Source organism: Giraffa tippelskirchi, chromosome 4 (assembly GCF_054371585.1).
Source record: "Giraffa tippelskirchi isolate mGirTip1 chromosome 4, T2T-mGirTip1v1.2.pri, whole genome shotgun sequence".
Lineage (NCBI taxonomy): Eukaryota > Metazoa > Chordata > Mammalia > Artiodactyla > Giraffidae > Giraffa > Giraffa tippelskirchi.
Genome location: NC_137278.1, coordinates 141,978,302 through 142,003,084, shown reverse-complemented (window position 1 = coordinate 142,003,084; position 24,783 = coordinate 141,978,302). Strand labels below are relative to the sequence as shown.

The 24,783-nt window shown below is 36.7% G+C and overlaps 1 protein-coding gene across 8 annotated transcripts in view; it reads right to left on the bottom strand.

Annotated features, from left to right (window-relative positions):
- Positions 1–11,117: 11,117 nt before the first annotated feature.
- Positions 11,118–24,783, bottom strand: part of ABCD2 (ATP binding cassette subfamily D member 2) — a 78,671-nt gene continuing 65,005 nt past the window's right edge. For all 8 annotated transcript variants that reach the window (XM_081483674.1, XM_081483678.1, XM_081483673.1 and 5 more), the window contains 2 exons: positions 23,467–23,592; positions 11,118–12,515 (listed from right to left, as the gene is read on the bottom strand). In XM_081483674.1, coding sequence (XP_081339800.1) covers positions 12,296–12,515; positions 23,467–23,592 — 346 coding nt within the window. In that variant the 3' untranslated portion in view covers positions 11,118–12,295. The remainder of the gene's footprint in view (positions 12,516–23,466; positions 23,593–24,783) is intronic.

Here is a 24,783-nt window from a genome sequence, read left to right as displayed (position 1 = left end):
TAATCTTATTTTCAACAGCATGGATGAAACTTGAGGGGGTTGTGTTATGTTAAATAGACAAAGATACACAAATACCATATGATTTCACTTATATGTGAAGCCTAAAAATTAAGATAAATGAACAAGCAAAACAAAGTAACACCCACATATAGAAAAGATTGTTGGTTTCCCAAGGGGAGGTTGTTGGGGGGTGGGGGTATTGTTGAGTGAAATGGGTAAAGTGAGTCAAGAAGTACAAACATCCTGTTACAAAATAATAAATCATGGGGATATAATGTACAGCATTGTGACTATAGTCAGTAGCATTATATTGCATATTTGAAAGTTCCTAAAAGTAAATCTCAAAAGTTCTCATCACAAGAAAACAATATTATAATATTGTATGGTAATAGATGTTAGCTACATATTGTAGTTATTATTTCACCATGTATACAAATATCAATCATTATGTTGTACACTTGAAATTACTATATGTCAATTATACCACAATAAAAAAAATTATGTATATGAAGCAAACCAATCCTGATTTTAAGTGATATAATGAGCATGGTGACAGATTCTTGAAATTAGAAAAATGAGGAGGAGAGTTCTATGTTATTGTTGTCCTTGTTTTGATAAGCCTCTCAGAAATTGATTTAGTTGACTCTAACACTGGTTCTGTGATACTTGGTTTCAATTTTAATTTGATTCATTGAGTGATTGAGTGAGCTGTTATTATGGTCCAAGCAGAAGGCTATGATAAACTCTAGAGCCAAAACAAACAGAAGTAAATTCCACAGTCCTTGTTCTCTTGAAACTGATGATCTAGTGTTGGGGAGGGGAGTATAGATATTAATCAAAGAGGACTAAATTACAGTTGTGAGAAAATGATAAGAAAGACAGTTTCAGGACCTCCCTGGCAGTCCTGTGGTTAAGACTTCACGCTTCTACTTCAGAGGGCAGAAGTTTGACCTCGGGTTGGAGACCTAAAATCCCACATTCCATGCAGTGAGGTCAAAAATAAGAAAATTGTTCTGCTATGGAATTTAATTGGAGATGGATGTTAGAGACAGCTTCCCTGTAGGGCTGAGGACAGAATTGAGATCACAACAAAAACTGACTAAGCTAGGGAAGAAGACAGAAGAGGAGCTCTGTGGTCAAGAAGAAGGATCTGTAAAAGAACCCATGACAGGAAGGTATGCTTCCCATCTCAGAAAATAAAAAAGAACGTGGAGCAAAGAAGGCATGATTCAAGAAGAGGCTCTGGAAGGAGAGAATCCAGATTATGCAGGAGTTTGCAGGCCAAATTAAAAGTTATTGAAAGTCATCGAGAGAAGAACAATAGAATTAGAGCTGCATTAGGAAAAGTCACTTTATTGTGACTAGAATGAATGGGCCCAAGAGAAATTTTGTACATTTGTAGCATGAGACATAAACAGTAGTTTACTGTTCTTAATGGCCCTAATGTAGAAACAGACCAAATGTTCATCAAGAGTAGAATGAATAACTAAATTGTCACTTAAGTATACAATGAGTTTCTAAATAAAAGGAGAATGAACAGACTATGACTGAGCATTACTACATGGATGAACTTCAAGCACATAATGTTAAATAAATAAAAGAAGCCAGACCCGGAAAGACACACACAGTATCATTCTCTTTGCATAAAGTTAAAAGCAGGCAAGACTAATGTATTGTGTTAGATGTTAGGATAGTAGTTTTACTACGAGTGAAGAAAAAGGGAAAAGTAAGAAGGGAGCATTAGGTGGGCCTCAGTGTTGTCAATGTCCTATTTATTAGGTGGTGGTTAAAGAGGTACTGGATTTGTGATAATGTATTTCACTGTATACTCACACTTTGTGCAGTTTTCAGTATACAGTGATACAATATTACAATGAAAAACATTTTAAAACTTTTTAAAAGAATAGGTTGTATTATTAGGAGTTATTGAATGGATGCTGGGACTTCCCTGGTGGCTCAGATGGTAAAGAATCTGCCAGCAATGCAGGACACCTGGGTTTGATCCCTAGGTTGGGAAGATCCCCTGGAGAATGGAATGGCTACCCACTCCAGTATTCTTGCCTGGAGAATTCCATGGACAGAAGAGCCTGGTGGGCTATAGTCCATAAGTTTATGAAGAGTCAGATGACTTAAGTGACTTAGTATGCAGTACGCACAAATGGATTGTATGAGATTGGTTGGGAAGCAATGGCAGTAGTTCCAGTGGGAGAAATGACTTCTCCTTGAAACTTGCTGATTGAATATGGAAAGAAGACTTACTCGAGAGCTATTATTTATGAGGCAAAATGAACAGAATTTGGTGGTGAATTAGATATAGACTATGAGGAATGAAGAAATAACACGGAATGTTCCTTGGAGCAACTGATTTAGGAAACAAAAGAAGCATTCCTCTGTTTGTGAGAAGGGATAAGAGGTAGAATGACTGAGCTGTGAGGAAAGGAGAAAAGCAAGAAAGAAAGTGAAGTCGCTCAGTTGTGTCCGACTCTTTGTGACTCCATGGATTGTAGCCTACCAGGCTTCTCCATGGGATTTTCCAGGCAAGAGTACTGGAATGGGTTGTCATTTCCTTCTCCAGGGGATCTTCCCGACCCGGGATCAAACCCGGGTCTCTTGCATTTTAGGCAGATGCTTTTACTGTCTGAGCCACCAGGGAAGATGGAGGAAAGGAGAAGGAGGTAGTGTTGCATTTGTTCAGAGAACAGAGACAGAGTTGTGGAGAGTGAATGAACTAAAGAAATATAATAGGACTGCAGAAAGGTACTGAAAAAAATTTTTTAAGTTGATCATTATGAATTTATAGTGAACATTTTACCATGAAAAGTGACTTGTTCGAGCAAGACTCAGCTACTCTTTCCCAGACAAGAGAGAACTAGTGATTAGGATCACACATGTTTGGAGTTTTGTCAGACAGATGTGATCAATACAGTTTTTGGGTAATATAATAAGTCAAATAGATCAATAAGAGTTGGGGTAAATTTCAACCTTCCATCCTCATCCTACTGAAAGAGGATCTCAATGGGCACCTATTCAAGAGTTTCCTGTGATGATGAGCAGGACCATGTAGAGCTTCTGGGCATGGAGGCCTGTCTGTCACCCATTTCTTGTAGGTAAGACTTCAGCCTCCATGACCTTTCCCGAGTTCCAAAGAGCATATTTAAACAGTTACTAATCAAGGGAGGAGCAGCCACAAAACCACCTGAGGCAAGATTAAAGGGACCAGAGAAAATGAAGATTAGGAGACCACCTAGGTGGCTCAGACAGTAAAACATCTGTCTACAATACGGGAGGCCTGGGTTCAACCCCCGGGTCGGGAAGATCTCCTGGAGAAGGAAATGGCAACCCACCCCAGTATTCTTGCTTGGAAAATCCCATGGACAGAGGAGCCTGGTGGGCTACAGTCCAAGGGGTCACAAAGAGTCGGACACGACTGAGTGACTTCACTTTCACTTTCTTTCTAAGACCCTGCACACACCCTAATCTTGTCAGCAACCCCACTCTTGTGAAACTTGGCAGAAGAAAGAATTCGAGACTATTACTGCCTTGTTCTTTATCACAAACACTTTCCTGACTACATAACCTCTTCCTATTCCCTGGGGAGGCAGGGGCACAGTTCATGAGATGCTAGCCTACTGTGTTCCCCCTTTGCCTGGCAAAGAAATAATGCCACTCTTTCTTTCTCCTCCATAACTCTGTCTCTGTATTTCTGTTCAACATCTGTGAACAGAGATTTTGGCAACACCTGGGAATCTGGAAATTCAGTTAAGACAGTAACTGAAGGAAGCCAGTGTGATAAAAGTCATAGGTTTTCAGAATCACTACTCCTAAACATACTTTCCATTGTCATTGCAATCACAATCACAAATTACCATTTTTCCTTCTTATCTTTATCTTTTTCTCCAAGTCCCCTTAGGGGATTGTATAGAAAAAATAAATGAAGTGTACCTGCTAAAAATTATGTTTGGACCCTGACAGACTTGGGAATGGAGAAACTAAATTGAGAGGAAGATTAGTGTTTTAGATTTTTGGACACATCAGTTTATATATAATTTCAAGCTTTAGTAACCAAGGAGACCCATTGCAAAGACCAATGCAAAGTCTATACAACTTCAGTGATACGTCAACTAGCATTTGTGCACTAGATAGAATTGCAAAAGAGAGCATTTTTGTTTTTGTCATGTGCCTATCTCCCTTTCTCTTTCTTTTGCTAATAGTTAATTTATTCATTCAGTTGCTCAGTCATTTATTCCACAAACATATTAAATAATTATTGATGTATAATAATGCATCAGACACTAAGCTAGTTGTGTCCTAACAAGCCATACTTGGGGAGTCTCTTAATCCAAAAGGACCTGGATTCTCTCCTCAATTAACTCTCTTTTCTATGATGCAATCAAAACCAACCATTTCCTGAGGAATGTTAATTAGATTTTATTTAAATAACTCATACCAATATTTACATATATGGTAGTAACTAAACATATACCAAATTTCCTCCTAAAATTTTATAAGTATGAATATATTTTATCTTCACAACACACTATGAGATAAGTACTATTATTATCTCTACTTTAAAAATGAGAAACCCAAGGGGTGGAGACATTAACTAACATGTTCACCAGCAAGGTGGCCGAGTCAGGACTGAACAATAGTCTTTCTCCAAAGTCTGTTTTCCTTAGGTTGCTGAACTCAGGTTCAGCTGCTCACCACTTGGAAGCCAATACTCAAGAGATGAATGCTGCTTGGAAAGGAAAAGTTGCTTTATTCAGGGGGCAGCAATCTTAGAAGAAGGTAAACTCGTTTCCCAAACCAACTCCAAATATTCTGCTTGACTCTGAGTGTTTTTAAAGGAAGAATCATTTGGGAAGTGGGTCAGAGTCATTGCTATCTTCTGTGTGTGCACACTTCCTTCTGATTGGTTGGTGCTGAGACAGTAGGGAAGAAAAGCTATGACCAACCTAGACAGTATATTAAAAAGTAGAAACATTACTTTGCTGACAAAGGTCTGTCTATTCAAAGCTATGGATTTTCCAGTAGTCATGTATGGATGTGAGAGTTGGATCATAAAGAAAGCTGAGCATCAAAGAATTGATGCTTTTGAACTGTGGTGTTGGAGAAGACTCTTGAGAGCCCCTTGGACTGCAAGGAGATCAAACCAGTCAATCCTAAATGAAATCAACCCTGAATATTCATTGGAAGGACTGATGCTTAAGCTGAAGCTCCAATACTTTGGCCACCGGATACAAAGAATTGACTCATTGTAAATGACCCTGATGTTGGGAAAGATTGAAGGCAGGAGGAGAAGGGGAAGACAGAGGATAAGATTATTGGATGGCATCACCGACTTGATGGACATGAGTTTGAGCAAGCTCTGGGAGTTGGTGATGGACAGGGAAGCCTGGTGTGCTGCAGTTCATGGGGCCGCAAAGAGTCAGACACGATTAAGCGACTGAACTGAACTGAGGTAAGAGAGAAGTGTTTCAGGACTCCTGTGCTCAACCTAAAATTATCATCTTCCACCTGGGTGGGGCCTTTGTTCCTACAGAAGAATTCAAAGGTATACCAAAAAGACAAGCAATAGCAAGTACTGATTAGGGTGTGGAGAAAAGGGAACCCCTGTGTATTATTGGTGGGAATGAAAATGGGTACAGCCACTATGGAATATATGATGGAGGTTTCTCAAAAATTCAAAACAGAGCTATCATATGAAACAACAATCTCACTCCTGGCTATATATCCAAAAGACTTAAAAGCAGGATCTTGAGATATTTCACACCTATGTTCATAGCAGTACTATGCACAATAACCAAGAGAAGTAAGCAATCTACTCTTTCATTAGATGAAAAGATGAATGAAGTGTGGTATATACCTACAATGGAGTATTATTCAGCCTTCAAAAGGAAGGAAATCCTTTCACATGCCACAATGTGGATGAAACTTGAGGATGTTATACTAAATGAAATAAGCCATTTTAAAAAAGACAAATTCTGTGTGATTCTACTTAAATGATGTATTTAACATTGGCAAGTTCATGAAAGTAGAATGATAGTTACCAGGGGTTAGGGGGAGGGAGAAAGAGGAGCTATTGTTTCAAGGATATAAAATGTCATACTTATAACATGAAAATAATCCTAGAAATCTACTTAACAGCAATGTGAATGTAGTTAACACTACTGAGAAGCACATTTGAAAATGGCTAAGATAGTAAATGTTTTTATCACAATAAAAAAAATCCCTCAGTTAAGTACTCGAAATTGTTATGCTGCTTTTGTATTAAACTTCTAAGGGGTGTGTGTATGTGTGCGTGTGCATGTGCGTGTGTGTGTGTGTATATTACATGGCAGGAAAATATACGTATCTGCTTGGATCTACATTAACCTCATTCATCTAAATCCCATTTGTATATATCTTGGAAATTTTTCCCATATTGATCAATAAGCTATCTTAAACAAGGGGATGTTGATTATTGTTTCATCAGCCTTTATTCTTCTTGTTTTATCGATATCTGCGTGTTGCAAAAGGTCCCATTAGTTCCCCAATAAGATGACATCTGATTATAGGACCTCATTTGCCCCATCCCTGTGTGAGCTCTTGGACACTTTTCTAGTGTAACTTTTCTAGCTTCATATATTTGCATAATCTCTAGACCCAATATATTTTAATTATTAAGTTTAATATATTTAATATGTAAAATTAAATAATATTTTGGATATGTGATTGTCTCCTCTTTCATACAGATTAAACTACAATTAAATGATAGAGCCAAGTGAATATTATTTAGTGTTTAATATTTCATTGTTTCTTGATGCATTTTCTATTTTACGGATATTAAATTACATAACAATAAAGTAAATACTTAATCACTATATCACCTGCATTAGGACATGAGTACTGAGATAAAGCATATAATTCTAGATGTGTTTAACTCTGGAGTCCTTGCCTATTTACTTTTATGATTACTGGAAATTTTTTGGTTGTTTTTGTTTTGTTTTTTGCTTTTTAGACCTTTTTTTGCTATAGTTACCTGCATTTTGTGTTACCACAAGAGAGATGCTTTTCATTGTGCAAAACTGGCTCACTTTACATAATCTGAACTTGAGAAGCTACTATTTCTCAGGTTTCAAGACAAGTTCAATGTATGGGAGCACCTACTGGTGAAAGATGATATAGTCCTACAGACTGGTTTTATTGAACCTTGTAATTTAATATGAGGATTATGAAGCCCTTAAGTGTATAATCAAGGGAATTCTGCTGCCAAAAAATGCTTATTGCTTAAATATTGCAAGAGAGTGGACTTAGGCAAGAAATATAAGAACTAAGAAAATTCTATAAAATAAACATACTATTTAGGTGGAAACACATCTAAGAAGGATAAGTTGTTTAGTGTTGATATACTAAAAGGTTTCATGAGGGCTGAGATGAGGTTTGTCTCCTTCACTTCTTGTTTACTGATTTTTTCACTAATTGTTTACTGAATTAATAAATGTTCACCAGTTTGGAATTTCTTCCTCAAAATATTTGAAAACTTGCCTTTTGTCCTCCTTCTTCTATAGGACCATATATCTATCATTTACAATAAAAACAAGAAAAAATATAATTTGTGTGACAATTTCCTTTTTAGAGGAAAACAAATGCTTCTTTTTGCTTAGCCAGAAACGCTGAGCCAGTTAAAAATATACTACAACTTTGGAGTTAAAAACTGTAATAATGAAAAGTGACCTAAACTAATTAAAAGGAAGGTAATGGGGAGTCGCAAAGGCTTGGTAATCAAATATTGCTAGGCTCAAATTTCAGCTCTACAGTTTAACAGCTGCATCTGGTTGGATGAATTGCTTAACTTCTGTTCTCACTTTCTTCTTTTATTAAATTAGAATTTTGTAAAGATTTAATGAGTCAATGTATATCAGTGTTTTGTGCCTACATGTAGTGCCTTTGTTCCCAGTCGTGTCTGACTCCCTGCAACCCCATGGACTGTAGCCCGCCAGGCTCTTCTGTCCATGGGATTATCCCAGGCAAGAATACTGGAGTGGGTTGCTATTTCCTTCTCCACGGGATCTTCCTGATCCAAGGGTTGAACCTTCATCTCCTGCATCTTGTGCATTGGTAGACAGATTCTTTACCACTGAGCCATCTGGGAAGCACTTGTGCCTACATGATAAATAATAAATAGTATCTATTGAATTTTTCTCTGAATGATGGTACTCATTTTCCTAATTTTCAGTGGATTGCAAGCTTCTTGGGACAGGGACCATATTTTATTTATTCCTAGAGCTTAGCACAGTGTCTGGCATAGGTTGGTACTTAATAAATAGATATGTGTTGAATTAATAAAGAAAATAAATATTTAAACAACTATCTGGTGACTTGCGCATGGTACATCATATAACTTGTAACTGAAGTGTATGAAAACACTCAACAGAGTCATTTACAGTATAGAAATAGGATATTTTCTATTACTAGAATGATCTGTAATTCCTTTGATTAGTCAAGATTTTCTATGATAATTTAGGAACTCACAAGTAATGTTGAGCTCAAATAACTGTGTATCGGATGGAGACTATATTACAGTGTATTCACACCATAGCCACATTGTAGCTTTAAGTAACCACATGGTGATTTTTACCATTAAGGAATTTTTCTCATTTGCTTTCATTAGTACAACCCCTAATATACAATGCTTGCTTATAAGTGTAGATAATTGGTTTTGAAAATTTCACAACAAAAAAGTAAAGCCTTTTGTACTTGGTAATCAGGAAAGGCATCAGCAATTCTGAAGAAGGAATTTGCTTTTAATGAAAATATTCTCTACAGCCATCTGAAAGCTCTCACGTGGCAAACGCTGCAAGTATAGCTCTTAATTATACCTAAATCATACCTCTTAATCATACTTACATCATCAGACCTGTAAATACTCTGAGCTATGTGAAAGTATTTTACACTTCTAAATGAATATAATTTTGCCATAAAGTAGTTATATCAAAGACATCTCTTTTAATAAAAGTAATTACCACTTTATGCATATCTCAGAAATATGTAATGCTCTCTGGATAGGGGTTCCAATATGTAACAAACTTTTCTAGGCTTATTGAGTCAAAAAACTATTCCAAATAGATTGCTGCTGCTGCTGCTAAGTCGCTTCAGTCGTGTCTGACTCTGTGCGACCCCATAGACGGCAGCCCACCAGGCTCCGCCGTCCCTGGGATTCTCCAGGCAAGAACACTGGAGTGGGTTGCCATTTCCTTCTCCAGTGCATGAAAGGGAAAAGTGAAATCTTTTAAAATAGGCTAAGACTATTGCCAAATATGAAATTATACTTGGAATCAAAGTCTCAAAACAAAATTAATGTGGTCATTTATACCTTTACTGGAAGAACAAAATTTGACACAAAAACTAAACTATTATCAGGGGAAAACCATTCCTACCAGAAACAAAAGTAAACTCCAGTTGAATTTCAAGATATATCATTCTCCTTGAGATTAATGGAGAGAGATTTTCACACATGATCTTGTTTACAAGAATGCACACTATTTTAGACTCATGCTTGGCATAACGTTACATGCTGTAGAAATATAATGCACCATTTTCATAGAATGCAACTTACTTTCCAAGTTTATAAGTTAACCAAAAACAACACATTTAAAAATCAATCTCTATAAACTCATAGGTTTTTTTTGACCAAAACAAAATAAAACAGATGTCAAAATAATTTGGGCAAATAGATTTGTTTGAAAATTGAAATATCCTTCTTTTCCCATTTCTCACCTATAAGTCAAAGATGGCTATATTCAAGGATGCTATATTCAAAGATGGCTATTTTATTTTTCAGTCTTACTCACATTTTTCACAAAATTTAACTATAAGAAGAGTAAAACATGGTGTACTCATTGGACCATTTTGTAAACACTTAAATGAAACATAAATACAAATTCAAATTATAGTTTTTTTCCCTCCAAGTTAGGGGATATTGGTCCTGGAAGAAACTTCAGAAAATAAATGGACAAAAAATGTGCATGAAAAATATGTTTCTTTTAGAACTCTTAACATTTAAACTGCAATGTGTTCAGCTTTTAATACAGAATTTTAAAAATCCTTGAATCCTGTACATTATAAATTATGAGTTCTTTACTTCAGCCAGTTGGTAGGATATATTAAATAAGAGCTAATTGAAAATCTAATATTTGCTTTGGCGTTCTTTTCAAAGTTTCAAACACAATATATTTTTTCCTAAATGCTTTATTTTCAAATTGAGAAAATTAAGGCATAAAAATTATGCACATGTTTCAAATGAGAACTTCTCATTTTCTTCTTCTACTTTTAAAAATTAACTTCAGATAACCGCCCCAGACTTTTCCCTACAGTGGTATAAACTGAATAACTACTAATACAGAATTTAGATAAATGAATAATATTTCTCAAGTTTTAGTTCCATGCATTTTTTATAAAACCTTTGATGCCTGCCTCACTTTTCTAATAGGAAGTAGTAGTAACTGGCAAATGAGTAAATGAGCAGTTAATGATACTAACAGAAAAACTTAGATGTACTGTTTTGATTTTTATATTACATTCTTTCAAGTAAGGTGGTTATATTTATTGATAATTAAAAATGTCAGCATCAAAGAATTGAAAATATGAAATGTTATGGTGTTCTATTACAGGCATCATGAATGACATCTAGGTCTTCTACCAGTTGAGAAAGTCTGAGAGTCACTGACTTAGCATCTATTATGGCTGTGTCTAAGTAAGGAAATAAAATCCTAAACCACTAATAACTGAGTATTTCCATTTTTCCTGGCCTATCAATGGCAACACAGGCAGTAGGAGATTAAAATGGTAGTCCTGGCTTTCATACTAACTCCAGGGCAATAGAATATGTAAGATTTATCTTATAATACTATTCCATACAGATTATTTCTCATTATGTTCAATAAATATTAAATTGACATAACAGTTCCCCTTTTGATTGCTGGGTGTAGGGGTACATTAATATTGAGTAAGGGTGCATAGTTGTTGAAAGATTTTTCTAACATTCCTGCCCCGTTTTAAGCCACAGACCAATGACCTTTCCATTTTATACTTAATTTCCGTATCTTATAGACAATAATCAAATAATGACAATATTAGCATTAATAAATTTATTCTCTTTACAACATCTCATCTTTTATTGCTATTACAGCCCAGTTGAATTTCAAGGATAATAGTGAAAACAGCACTGGACCAGGGAAACAGGAAAACTTTATTTGAGCCTGGGATTTGCCCTTAAATAAATTTGCATGATTAGGGAAAATATGAGCGTCAATTTTCTCAAAAGCAAACTAGGAAAAATGATATCTGCCTCAAAAGTTTGCCATAGGATTAAAATGAAATGATGTAAATGAGGATTGTAAATTATATTATTATAAATTGCAAATTATAAAGTACTATTTCAGTGTATATTATTACTCTGATTTTTAAAATCTCTCTATTCTTATAGCACTGCTATTTTTAAAATGTGGTGGACTCCTTTGAACATAAAAACAAGCTAAGTATTTCTGGACAGAATTTGCAATAAATAATCCTTTCAAGTAAAGTAACAGGCTGAGACAAACATTGTTTGGATACTCCTTTTCTAGATTGGCAATTCTCTTTTTAAAATGAGAAAGTTTACTAACAAATACATAAGATTCTCATTAAAACGAACTTGTTATGTGTCCACAATGAGATGCTCAAAATTAAAAATTAAAAATAGGATTTTTTTACATATAAAAGAAGCATAGCCATGCTTCTTTCTTTCAACCACTGTCATTAAAAGAATTTTTTCATGTTGAAATTATCTATCAAACTATTGTGTACACAGGTTTAGTTGACCACTATCAATAAAGCAACATAAATTCTAGCTGTTAAATCTAACAACCATAAATGGACAAAAATGTCACTCAAACTTTTAATTTTATGCACACGGTTTCAACCCAAACATTGCTCTTAAGCTGTCCATCCTCAAGATAGGTCTCATGTTTGTCAAGAATTTCAGACACATCACATACACATAGCAAATTTGCTAACTCACCTAGAAAATTCTGCTTTACACGTGAATTAGTCTTTCATTAGGAATTAGTATAAGCCATAATGACTAATCTTATATAATGCATTTGTTTATTTTCTTCTGAAAAGTCAGCTCATATATTTCCTTGATGCTAAAATCTTATAAAACATTTCTTGCTACCTTTTTTCCCTCTGTGCTTAGCTTAACACAATGCATGAACTGTAACCATGTCTCTGAGCCTTTAACTAAAAATTTTCATTTAAAACATATCAGAATAAATTAGGATGTTTCATCTTCATTTTTTATTGTTTTCAGCACTGAGTCTTCTCCCAAAATTTTACATAGTTCATTGAGTCTCTGCTGCATTTTGGGAATTCCGGCTAGCTGAGATTCTAGCTTTTGTTTTTCTTCACTTAGTGTTAAACGAATAGCACTATCCAGTTGTTCAAAGCGCCAACCTCCTTCACCATCAAACTGTAATAAATGAGTGTGGTATTTCCTGCATAATCAAAATGAAATCATATTATTAGCGATAATTACAAAAAGCCATCTTACTTACAGATTTATCATTCTAATTGATATTCAAAGGCAAATTTTAAGTAAGGTGTCTATTTTACATTTGATTTTCAAGAATCCCTCAAGAGGTAAAATATTGTGATTGTTTTCACTCCCAAAATCATTAGTCTCTAGGAAATTCTACCGCTTGTATTACATTTATTTTATATTCTGAATATATGTGAATTGTAAAGGAAGACATACTATTGCATTTATTTATATTCATAACCTAGTATAGATCCTGAATGAATATAAGAATACTTAGAAAGTGAAGAAGAACTAAAGAGCCTTTTGATGAAAGTGAAAGAGGAGAGTAAAAAAGTTGGATTAAAACTCAACATTCAGAAAACTAAGATCATGGCATCCAGTCCCATCACTTCGTGGCAAATAGACGGGGAAACAATGGAAACAGTGAGAGAGTTTATTTTGGGGAGCTCCAAAATCACTGCAGATGGTGACTACAGCCATGATATTAAAAGATGCTTGCTCCTTGGAAGAAAAGTTATCACCAACCTAGACAGCGTATTAAAAAGCAGAGACATTACTTTGCCAACAAAGGTCCACCTAGTCAAAGCTATGGTTTTTCCAATAGTCATGTATGGATGTGAGAGTTGGACTACAAAGTGAGTTGGACTATAAAGAAAGCTGAGCACTGAAGGATTGATGCTTTTGCACTGTGGTGTTGGAGAAGACTCTTGAGAGTCCCTTGGACTGCAGGAAGATCAAACCAGTCCATCCTAAAGGAAATCAGTCCTGAATATTCATTGGAAGGACTGATATTGAAGCTGAAACTCCAATCCTTTGGCCACCTGATGTGAAGAACAGACTCACTGGAAAAGACCCTAATGCTGGGAAAGATTGAAGGTGGGAAGAGGAGGGAACGACAGAGGATGAGATGATTGGATGGCATCACCAACTTGATGGACATGAGTTTGAGTAAACTCTGGGACTTGGTGATGGACAGGGAAGCCTGGCATGCTGCAATCCACGGGGTCACAGAGTCGGACACAACTGAGTGACTGAACTGAACTGAACTAGAACGGGAATAAGAACAGGAAGCAGAGGAAAGAAAGTACAAATTTTAAAGGTTATTAAGGAAATAACTAAGAAGAATAAAGGAAATACAATCCCAATTCATTAGTATACTATCCTTTGGGAATGAGTTAGTCAACATAAGAAAAATTTCTCAAAAATCAAAGTTTTAAAATGTTTTTTAAAAATGAACTTATAAAAATCTTCTAAAGCTAGTTTCATGCTTTCATATAATTAGCTCTCTTTTTCTCATGGTTAAAGTTCATAACTAGGAATTTCAGAGAGGTATAGAGATGATTTTACTAATGAGACAGGAGGTAAATCACCTTTCCCTAAGTGAAAGCTAAGTTTACCAATCTTTGGGAATTGTGGGGTATATGTTTAAAGAAGGTAGTCTTGGCAGAGCTGGCCTCCCATGGCTGAGCCACTGCATCTTGTCACTGTGCTGAAGTGGCACATGTTCTTATGTGTCCTCAGTTTTTATGCCTTTACCTTACAGATTTTCTCACTTTTTGATTTCTTTTAAGTTCTCATTGTTATTAGTTACTATGATCAGTGTGGATATATCAGGTCACTTTACTCTTCTTTCTAAAATTGAGATATGATTTATATATTATAAATTCATTCTTTTAAAATGTAAAATTCAGTGATTTTTGGTATAGTCACAACCTCATGCAACCATCAGCACTATCCAATTCCAGAATATTTTCTTCATTCCCAAAAGAAACCTCATACCCATTAGCAGCCCATCTCCATTTCTTCTTCTGCTCAGTCCCTGCCTACTACCAAGCTCCTCTCTGCATGTTTGTCTGTTCTGGATATTTCATACATACAGACTCACACAAAACGTGGCTTTTTGTTACTGACTTCTTCCATCCAACAGATGATCTAAAAATTCATCTAATTGTACTATTAGTACTTCATTTTTATGGCTGAATAATATTTCACTGTATGGTATTATATACTTTGTCTATTTATCAACTGATAGAAATTTGGGTTTCACTATGTTTTGATTGGATGGTTTTACCATTACGATGGGGAAACTAAACTAAATTAAACTATGTCTAAAAGGGTAAATATCACTCTTAAGCTGAAGGTTGACGTTCATATGTTTGATATTATATGACAGATACTAATCTTTATTTAACTTCTATGCAGAGTACATCATGAGAAATGCTGGGCTGGAGGAAGCACAAGCTGGAATCAAGACTGCTGGGAGAAATATCAACAACATCAGATATGCAGATGACACCACCCTTACGGCAGAAAGTGAAGAAGAACTAAAGAGCCTCTTGATGAAAGTGAAAGAAGAGAGTGAAAAAGTTGGCTTAAAGCTCAACATTCAGAAAACTAAGATCATGGCATCCGGTCCCATCACTTCATGGCGATTAGATGGGGAAACAGTGGAAACAGTGGCTGACTTTATTTTTCTGGGCTCCAAAATCACTGCAGATGGTGATTGCGGCCATGAAATTAAAAGACGCTTACTCCTTGGAAGGAAAGTTATGACCAACCTAGATAGCATATTAAAAAGCAGAGACATTACTTTGCCAACAAAGGTCTGTCTAGTCAAGGCTATGGTTTTTCCAGTGGTCATGTATGGATGTGAGAGTTGGACTATAAAGAAAGCTGAGTGCTGAAGAATTGATGCTTTTGAACTGTGGTGTTGGAGAAGACTCTTGAGAGTCCCTTGGCCTGCAAGGAGATCCAACCAGTCCATCCTAAAGGAGATCAGTCCTGGGTGTTCATTGGAAAGACTGATATTGAAGCTGAAACTCCAATACTCTGGCCACCTCATGCGAAGAGCTGACTCATTGGAAAAGACCCTGATGCTGGGAAAGACTGAGGGCAGGAGGAGAAGGGGACGACAGAGGATGAGATGGCAGGATGGCATCACCAACTCGATGGATATGGGTTTGGGTGGACTCAGGAGTTGGTGATGGACAGGGAGGCCTGGAGTGCTGTGGTTCATGGGGTCGCAAAGAGTCGGACATGAGTGAGTGACTGAACTGAACTGAATCTTTTCCATATGCTTTTGAGTAACTATCTCTAGGGTTTCAATTTTTCCAAAACTTTGACCTCCCAACAGGTGGGACCTTGCAAAAATTAAATTTAAAACAATGTGCTCCTACATCAAGGGAAATTTTTTTTAAATGACAACATTGCTATTAAAATATGAGCACTAAAACAAAAGTAATGGAAAAACAAAAGAAGGATCGTGGTATAGGAAAGAGAATTAATAGTAAAAAAAAATCATTTTGTTTATTTCATTGTCAACTTCTCTTGGACTTTCCTAATTGTGAATCTTCAACCAGGAGCCATTTCAGAATGCAGTAGTTCAGATCTTGAGCAACTTACACTTTCAGTGTATATTGAAGGTTTCGCTCATCATTCCAGTCCTACAACATTATTTGGTTTCTACACGGAGGAAGAAACTATATCGGTGTTTCATGACCTATGTTTTATATTATGTGCTAAAATACTATTTCAGGGTTTATTTTAGTCCGAGGAATTTTTTTAAAAAAGTGTTTTAACAGAGGCTTATTGGAAATATGGAGAAGGAAATGGCAACCCACTCCAGTGTTCCTGCCTGGAGAATCCCAGGGATGGAAGAGCCTGGTGGGCTGCCATCTATGGGGTTGCACAGAGTCGGACACGACTGAAGCGACTTAGCAGTAGCAGCAGCAGTAGTATTGGAAATAATCTGCAGACTTTCTGTACAAATAAGATAAAGCATTGGATAGTGGCAATTATAAAATTGTAATTCTATTCAGGAATCACATAATTTAATAAGCTTCTATAATTTTTGATGTCTTCAGATACTAGTATTGATTTTACTCTTTACAATCAACAATTATCCATCTATTGTATGGAGGAAAATATAATACATATTTTTCCACTTCTGAAATCTTTTCAGGGAAAATAAGAATTTCAGGTAGGAAGAAAGGATAATCAGAAATGATAGATTTCTATAACCTAAAATGACTAAACTAGTTCATAAATCAGAATTAACATGATTATTAGTTTACAGGTAAACATACTATGGGTAGCTACAATTAAAAACATGTTTGTTTGTTTTTTGGTTAGAAAATATGAAATTAGATTTTATTATTTATTTAAAAATTTGTCTACTACACACATTTTTGAAATGGCCAAAATCCAGAACACTGACATCTTCAAAAGCTGATAAAGCTGTGGACCAACAGGAACTCTCTTTCACTGTTTTTTGGTGGTTTAGTCTCTAAGTTGTGTCCAACTCTTGCAAACCCACGGACTGTAGCCTGCTAGGCTCCTCCGTACATGGGATTCTCCAGGCAAGAATACTGGAGTGGGTTGCCATTTCCTTCTCCAGGGGCTTCCATTGCTAGTGGAAATGAAAAATGGTATAGCTGATTTGGAATACAGTTTTGAAGTTTACAGACTTCCCTGGTGGCTCAGAGGGTAAAGCGTCTGCCTGCAATGCAGGAGACTTGGGTTCGATCCCTGGGTCGGGAAGATCCCCTGGAGAAGGAAATGGCAACCCACTCCAATATTCTTGCCTGGAAAATCCCATGGACGGAGGAGTCTGGTGGCTACAGTCCATGGGATCACAAAGAGTCGGACACGACTGAGCGACTTCATTTTCACTTTCACTTTTGTAGTTTCTAACAAATTAAACATACTCTTACCAGTACAATCCAGTAACTTCAAATCTTGATATTTACCTAAATGACTTGAGAAAACGCATGTCCACACAAAAACCTGCATATGAATGTTTGTAACATCTCTATTCATAATGGCTAACACTTGGAGGCAACCAAGCCTATCTTTGGTAGGTGAATGGATAAACAAACTGTGTACATTGAAACAGTGAAATACTATTTAACACTAAAAATAAATGAGGTATCAAGCTGTGAAAATACATGGAGGAAACAAATGATTATCACTAAGTTAAAGAAACAAATATGAAAAGGCTACATACTGTATGGTTCCAGGTACATGATATTCTGGGAAAGGAAAAACTGTGGACACATTAAAGATCAGTGGTTTCTGGGGTTGATGTTGTTGTTGTTCAGTCTCTAAGTTGTGTCCAACTCTTTGCAACCCCATGGACTGCAGTGCACCAGGCTTCACCGTCCTTCACTATCTCCAGAGTTTGCTCAAACCCATGACCATAGAGTCAGTGATGCTATCCAACCATCTCATCCTTTGTGGTCCCCTTCTCCTCCTGCTCTCAATCTTTCCCAGCATCAGGGTCTTTTCTAGTGAGTTGGTTCTTCGCAACAGGTGAACAAAATATTAGAACTTCAGTTTCAGCCTCAGTCCTTCCAATGAATATTCAGGGTTGATTTCCTTCAGGATTGACTGGTTTGATCACTTTGAGCCTAAGGGAATCTCAAGAGTCTTCTCCACCACCACAATTCAAAGCATCAATTCTTCAGTGCTCAGGCTTCTTTATGGTCCAACTCTCACATCCATATATGACTACTGGAAAAAACAGAGCTTTGACAAGATGGACCTTTGTTGGCAAAGTAATGCCTCTACTTTTTAATACACTGTCTAGGTTTGTAATAGCTTTCCTTCCAAGAAACAAGCGTCTTTTAATTTCATGGTTGCAGTCACTGTCTACAGTGATTTGGAGCCCAAGAAAATAAAATCTGTTCTGCTTCTACTTTTTCCCCTTCTATTTGTCATGAAGTTGTGGGATTGGAACTCATGATCCATGGGTTGAGGAGAGGGATAAAATGGCAGAACACAGAGGATTTTTAGAGCAATCAAAATACTTTGTATAATACAATAAGGATGTGTTTTCCAAATCTGAGGACATATTGAGTGCAGCACTTTCACAGCATCACCTTTCAGGACTTCAAACAGTCAACTGGAATTCCATCATCTCCACTAGCTTTGTTCGTAGTGATGCTTCCTAAGGCCCACTTGACCTCACATTCCAGGATATCTGGATCTAGGTGAATGGTCACACCATCATGATTATCTGGTCATTAAGATCTTTTCTGTATAGTTCTTCTGTGTGTTCTTGCCACGTCTTCTTAAGATCTTCTGTTTCTGTTAGGTCCATACCATTTCTGTCCTTTATTGTGCCCATCTTTGCATGAAATGTTCCCTTGTTATCTCTAATTTTCCTGAACAGACCTCTAGTCTTTTCCATTCTATTGTTTTCCTCTATTTCTTTGCATTGATCACTGAAGAAGGCTTTCTTATCTCTCCTTGCTCTTCTTTGGAACTCTGCAATCAAATGGGTATGTCTTTCATTTTCTCCTTTGCCTTTAGCTTCTCTTCTTTTCTCAGCTATTTGTAAGGTTCCCTCTGACAACCATGTTACCTTTTTGTATTACTTTTTCTTCGGGATGGTCTTGATCCCTGCCTCCTGTACAATATCATGAACCTCCATAGTTCTTCAGGCACTCTGTCTATCAGGTCTAATCCCTTGAATCTATTTCTCATTTCCACTGTATAATTGTAAGGGAGTTGATTTAGGTCATACCTGATTGCTAGAGTGGTTTTCCCTACTTTCTTCAATTTAAGTCTGAATTTGACAATAAGAAGTTCATGATCTGAGCCACATCAACTCCTGGTATTGTTTTTGCTGACTGTATAGAGCTTCTCCATCTTTGGCTGCAAAGAATATAATCAATCTGATTTTGGTATTGACCATCTGGTGATGTCCATGTGTAGAGTCTTCTCTTGTGTTGTTGGAAGAGGGTGTTTGCTATGACCAGTGCATTCTCTTGGCATGTTAGCCTTTGCCCTGCTTCATTTTGTACTCCAAGGCCAAACTGGACTGCTACCTCAAGTAGCTCTTGACTTTCTACTTTTGCATTCCAGTCCCCTATGAGCTATTTCAAATCCTAAAAGATGATGCTGTGAAAATGCTGCACTGAGTATGACAGCAAATTTGGAAAACTCAGCAGTGGCCACAGGACTGGAAATGTCAGTTTTCATCCCGATCCCAAAGAAAGGCAATGCCAAAGAATGCTCAAACTACCGCACAATTGAACTCATCTCACATCCTAGCAAAGTGATACTCAAAATTCTTCAAACCATGCTTCAACAGTACATGAACTGTGACTTCCAGATGTTCAAGCTGGATTTAGAAAAGGCAGAGGAACCAGATATCAAATTGCCAACATCAGTTGGATCATAGAAAAAGCAAGAGAATTTCAGAAAAACATCTACTTCTGCTTTATTGACTATGCCAAAGCCTTTGACTGTGTGGATCACAACAAAATGTGGAAAATTCTTCAAGAGATGGGAATACGAGACCACCTGACCTGCTTCTGAGAAATCTGTATGCAGGTCAGGAAGCAACAGTTAGAACTGGACATGGAACAACAGACTGGTTCCAAATCGGGAAAGGAGTATGTCAAGGCTGTATATTGTTACTCTGCTTATTTAACATATATGCAGAGTATATCATGCAAAACACTGGTCTGGATGAAGCACAAGCTGGAGTCAAGATTGCCGGGGGAACTATCAATAACCTCAGATATGCAGATGATACCACCCTTATGGTAGAAAGCGAAGAAGAACTAAAGAGCCTCTTGATGAAAGTGAATGAGGAGAGTGAAAATGCTGGCTTAAAACTCAGCATTCAGGATATGGAGATTATGGCATCTGGTGCCATCAATTCATGGCAAATAGATGGGGATACGATGAAAACAGTGAGAGACATTTTTTTTATTTTGGCTCCAAAATCACTGCAGATGGTGACTGCAGCCATGAAATTAAAAGATGCTTCCTTCTTGGAAGAAAAGCTATGACCAACCTAGACAGCATATTAAAAAGCAGAGACATAACTTTTCCAACAAAGGTCCATCTAGTCAAAGCTATTTTTTTTCCAGTAGTCATGTATGGATGTGAGTTGGGCTATAAAGAAATGTGAACACTGAAAAATTGATGCTTTTGAACCATGGGATTGAAGAAGACTCTTGCAAGTCCCTTGAGCTGCAAGGAGATCCAACCAGTCCATCCTAAAGGAAATCAGTCCTGAATATTCATTGGAAGGACTGATGCTGAAGCTGAAACTCCAATGCTTTGGCCACCTGATGCAAAGAATTGACTCATTGAAAAAGATCCTGGTGCTGGGAAAGATTGAAGGTGGGAAAAGGGGACGACAGAGGATGAGATGGTTGGATGGCATCACCGACTCATTGGACATGAGTTTGAGTAAACTCTGGGAGTTGATGACGGACAGGAAGGCCTGGCATGCTGCAGTCCATGGAGTTACAGAGTTGGACACGACTGAGTAACTAAACTGAACTGAACTGATGCTGAAGCTGAAACTCCAATACTTCGGCCACCTGATGCAAACAACTGACTCATTGGAAAAGACCCTAATGCTGGGAAAGATTGAAGGCAGGAGGAAAAGGGGATGACAGAGGATAGATGGTTGGATGGCACCACTGAGTGGATAGACATGAATTTGAGTAAGCTCTGGGAGTTGGTGATGGACAGGGAAATCTGGCATGCAGCTGCATCCGTGGGGTTGCAAAGAGTCGGACGCGACTGAGCAACTGAACTGAACTGAACTGAACTGAAAATGAACTGAACTGAGTCTGAAAGTGTGCAGGCTCAGTCGTGTATGACTATCATGGTAGAAACATGTAATTATAAATCTGTCCAAACCCATACAATGCACAATAGTAAGTGAATCCTAATGAAAATTATGGACTTTGGACGCTAAGAATGTGTCAATATAGGTTCATCAATTGTAACAATTATACCACTATGGAGGGGGATGTCGATCATGGAGGAGGCTATACATGTATAGGGACAGAGAGTATGGGCATATTTCTGTATGTTCAATTTTGCTATGAACCTAAAACTTTTTATTTAAAGAAAAGTGTTAAAAACAGCAACAAAACCTCTTTGTTCTAAAAAGAAGAAAAAAAAAACCAGCTAAACATGCTTCCAACGCCACTTTAGGCTACTTGAATAGGAACTAAATGACAAGAATGCATAATAAACTCATTGATAGAGGTTAGAAAAACACCAAGACTGAGTTAGAAAGGACTCAAGATTTCTACAAGTCTGGCTCCACAGGCATATGTCATAATTGTCTTAAACCAGTTCCTGTTGGTTCTCTCCAAGAGAAGGTCATAGATATCACTCAGCGACATGGACTCTAACTCATCCTGGACTAGATCCAGACTGCCTCTGGGGAGATTGGCAAATCAGGGTCTTATCACTCCAGATGCTGATTACTGTTTTTAACAACAGAGAGACAAACTACAACATTCTATAGAAAAGATCACTTCATGAAATTCTCTATTTTCAGGTAAACTTTGAGAAAGAAAAATATAAAAATTCTGAGTGTTTAAATAAAGTGTGAAATAGATTATCCTCTCAAAAGTAGAATTCAGAGTCAAAGAACTTTGAACAATTAAAATCTGATCTGAACTGAACACTCAACTTACTCACAGTCTTAAAGTAAACATTCTCTATAAGGTAAAGGGCTGGAAATGCTTTAGGTATTAACTTAAAGCTTGCTATTTAGTCTAGGTTTGAAGTCATGTACATAATGACAGCTTTGGCACAAATGTGATCAGCCACGTGCTACAGAATGCTCCAGTCAGAAAGAGAGGAGGAATCCTGCCTATCCCTTGGGAAATAGGAAGCCATAGCATGTAGAGTCCACTATATACTTACTAACATGTCAAAGGAAAAGATTTTGATTGATGAAACAGAAATGCAAATGTAGACAGCAGAATGTAGTGAGAATTAAAGTTTTTTATGATTTGTGCATGAGATACCTTTTGAGTTCCTTATAATAAGTAGTGCAATAGAGGAGGGTATAAAGAATATGATCATAGAAAATTATGTTCCTCATTTTCTAGCTCTCAGTTTCTTCGTCTGTATAATGGGAAAAATTAGGCTACCCATACTCTATAACGTTGCTATTAAGCTTAAATAAAATAAGCCTGGAATAGAATAGGTGTTGAATCTGAATTAGTGACTCTTCTGATGATGATGAATCAATAAAAATGTAAGAGGATGATAAAAATGGTGATCTTTTTTTAAAAAAGAGAAAATTCCACTAGGTTTTATGAAATATTATTTATAAAAAGTCTGTTCATTTTTTTCTTAAAACAAAGGAAAAAAAAAAGCTTTGTTTGCACACTCTAATTTTTCCCTTGACATAGTTTTCAATTTAATATTGGTAAGGTCCCACCCATTGGGAGGTCAAAGTTTTGGAAAACTTAAAACCTAAATAGAGTTACTCAAAAGTATATGAAAGGACTTGTTTGGTTGTCTAGTGGTTAGGAATCCACCTGCTAATGCAGGGCACACTGGTTCAATTCCTGATCCAGAAAGATTTCACATGCTGTGAAATAATTAAACCTGTGTGCAAAAACTACTGAGGCCGTGGTGCTCTACATCCCAAGCACACAACTACTGAGTTTGCGAGCAGCAGCTACTGAAGCCTGCACACTTTGGAGCCCATGCTCTGCAACAACAGAAGCCACCGTAATGAGAAGTCCGCATACCACAACTAGAGAGTAGCCCCTGCTCAGTTCCTGCCTCCACTAAGGAAAGCCCGTGTGCAACAACAAAGACCTTGTGCAGCCAAAAATAAAATAAATAACAATTTTGAAAAGCATATGGAAAAGATCACTAATTTCTGTCATATGTTATCAAGTACAGGAACTTCAACTTTTAGCCTAAGATTGATTTTACTCTCTTAGGCATAGTTTAACCTTAACAGAAGTGCAGGCGGAAAATAACTGAAATGTCTTATGCTCTATAGTAAAAGCACACAACACAAAACCAGTCCTACTGGTTTATAGTAAAAAGTTTAGCAAAGTCATTCTTTAAGAAACAAAAAGAAAAATCATTTATCATAAATGAGCATTGGAAACACTTACCAAAGTGAAGGCCTGTGTGTTATAGAAAGTAAGGAAATTCCAGCTTCTTTTGCAGCCTGAAATATCTTTCCTTCAACATCAATGCTGACAGCACTGGTGCATTCATCTAGCAATGCATATTTTGGTCTTAAAAATAAGCACAAATAAATTAATAATTTTCATTTTGAATTATAAATCTTTATTTGGCAATATAAACTGCAATGTTAACAACTTTAAAGGAGAAGAGAGAATAATGACATGTTTAAGGTGACAAATGATAAAGCAAAAAAGCAGTCATTCTCCTTTCTTTGGAACAGAATTTCATATTATTCTTAGATTTTAAATAGATTTTTTTTATATCTGCTTATAATACAATAAGCTTTATTGCAGATTGGTAATCATGACTACGAGGCAGAAAAAGATGACAGGTCACTGAAAGAACCTTGCTGCAAAAGACAGCTCATTCTTGGTGACAAGGTTCTAACTACATGAAAAATACATTTTAGTAGCTAGTTATCAGTCATGTCACAATTCTGTTTGCAAACATTTATTAAGAGATAATTTTATCAATAATGTAAGTACCTAATCACTATTGATGGAATTTTGTTGATCCAAGAACAGAGCAGGAATCTTAACCTTTCCAGATTTCAGACAATACTATAAAGCTAAAGTAATGTGTGAAATAAAAGCAAAAATAAACAAATGAGACCTAATCAAACTTGTAAGCTTTCGCACAGCAAAGGAAACCATAAGCAAAATTAAAAGACCATCTATGGACTGGGAGAAAAGTCTCTGTAAATGATAAGACTGACAAGAGCTTAATTTCTAAAACACATGAACAACTCCTATGATTCAATAACAACAACAAAAAATAACCCAACCAAAAAATTGGCAGAAGACATAAATAGATAATTCTCCAAAGAAGACATACCCATGGCCAATAGGTACATGGAAAGAGGCTCATTATCTCTAATTTTTAGAGAAATGCAAGTCAAAACTGCAATGAGGTACCAACTTACATCAGTCAGAAAGGCTATCATGAAAAAGTCTTCGAATAATAAATGCTGGAAAGGGTGTGAAGAAAAGTGCAAACATCTTACTTATACTGTTGGTAGGAATGTAAATTGGTACAGTGACTATGGAAAACAGTATTAAGATTACTCAAAAAGCAAAAATTAGAGTTTCTGTGTGTGTGTGTTAGTTGCTCAGTCGTTTTTGATTCTTTGCAATTTCATGGACTGCAGCCTGCCAGGCTCTTCTGTCCATGGAATTCTCCAGGCAAGAATACTGGGGTGGGTTGCCATTCCGTTCTCCAGGGGATCTTCCTGACCCAGGTCT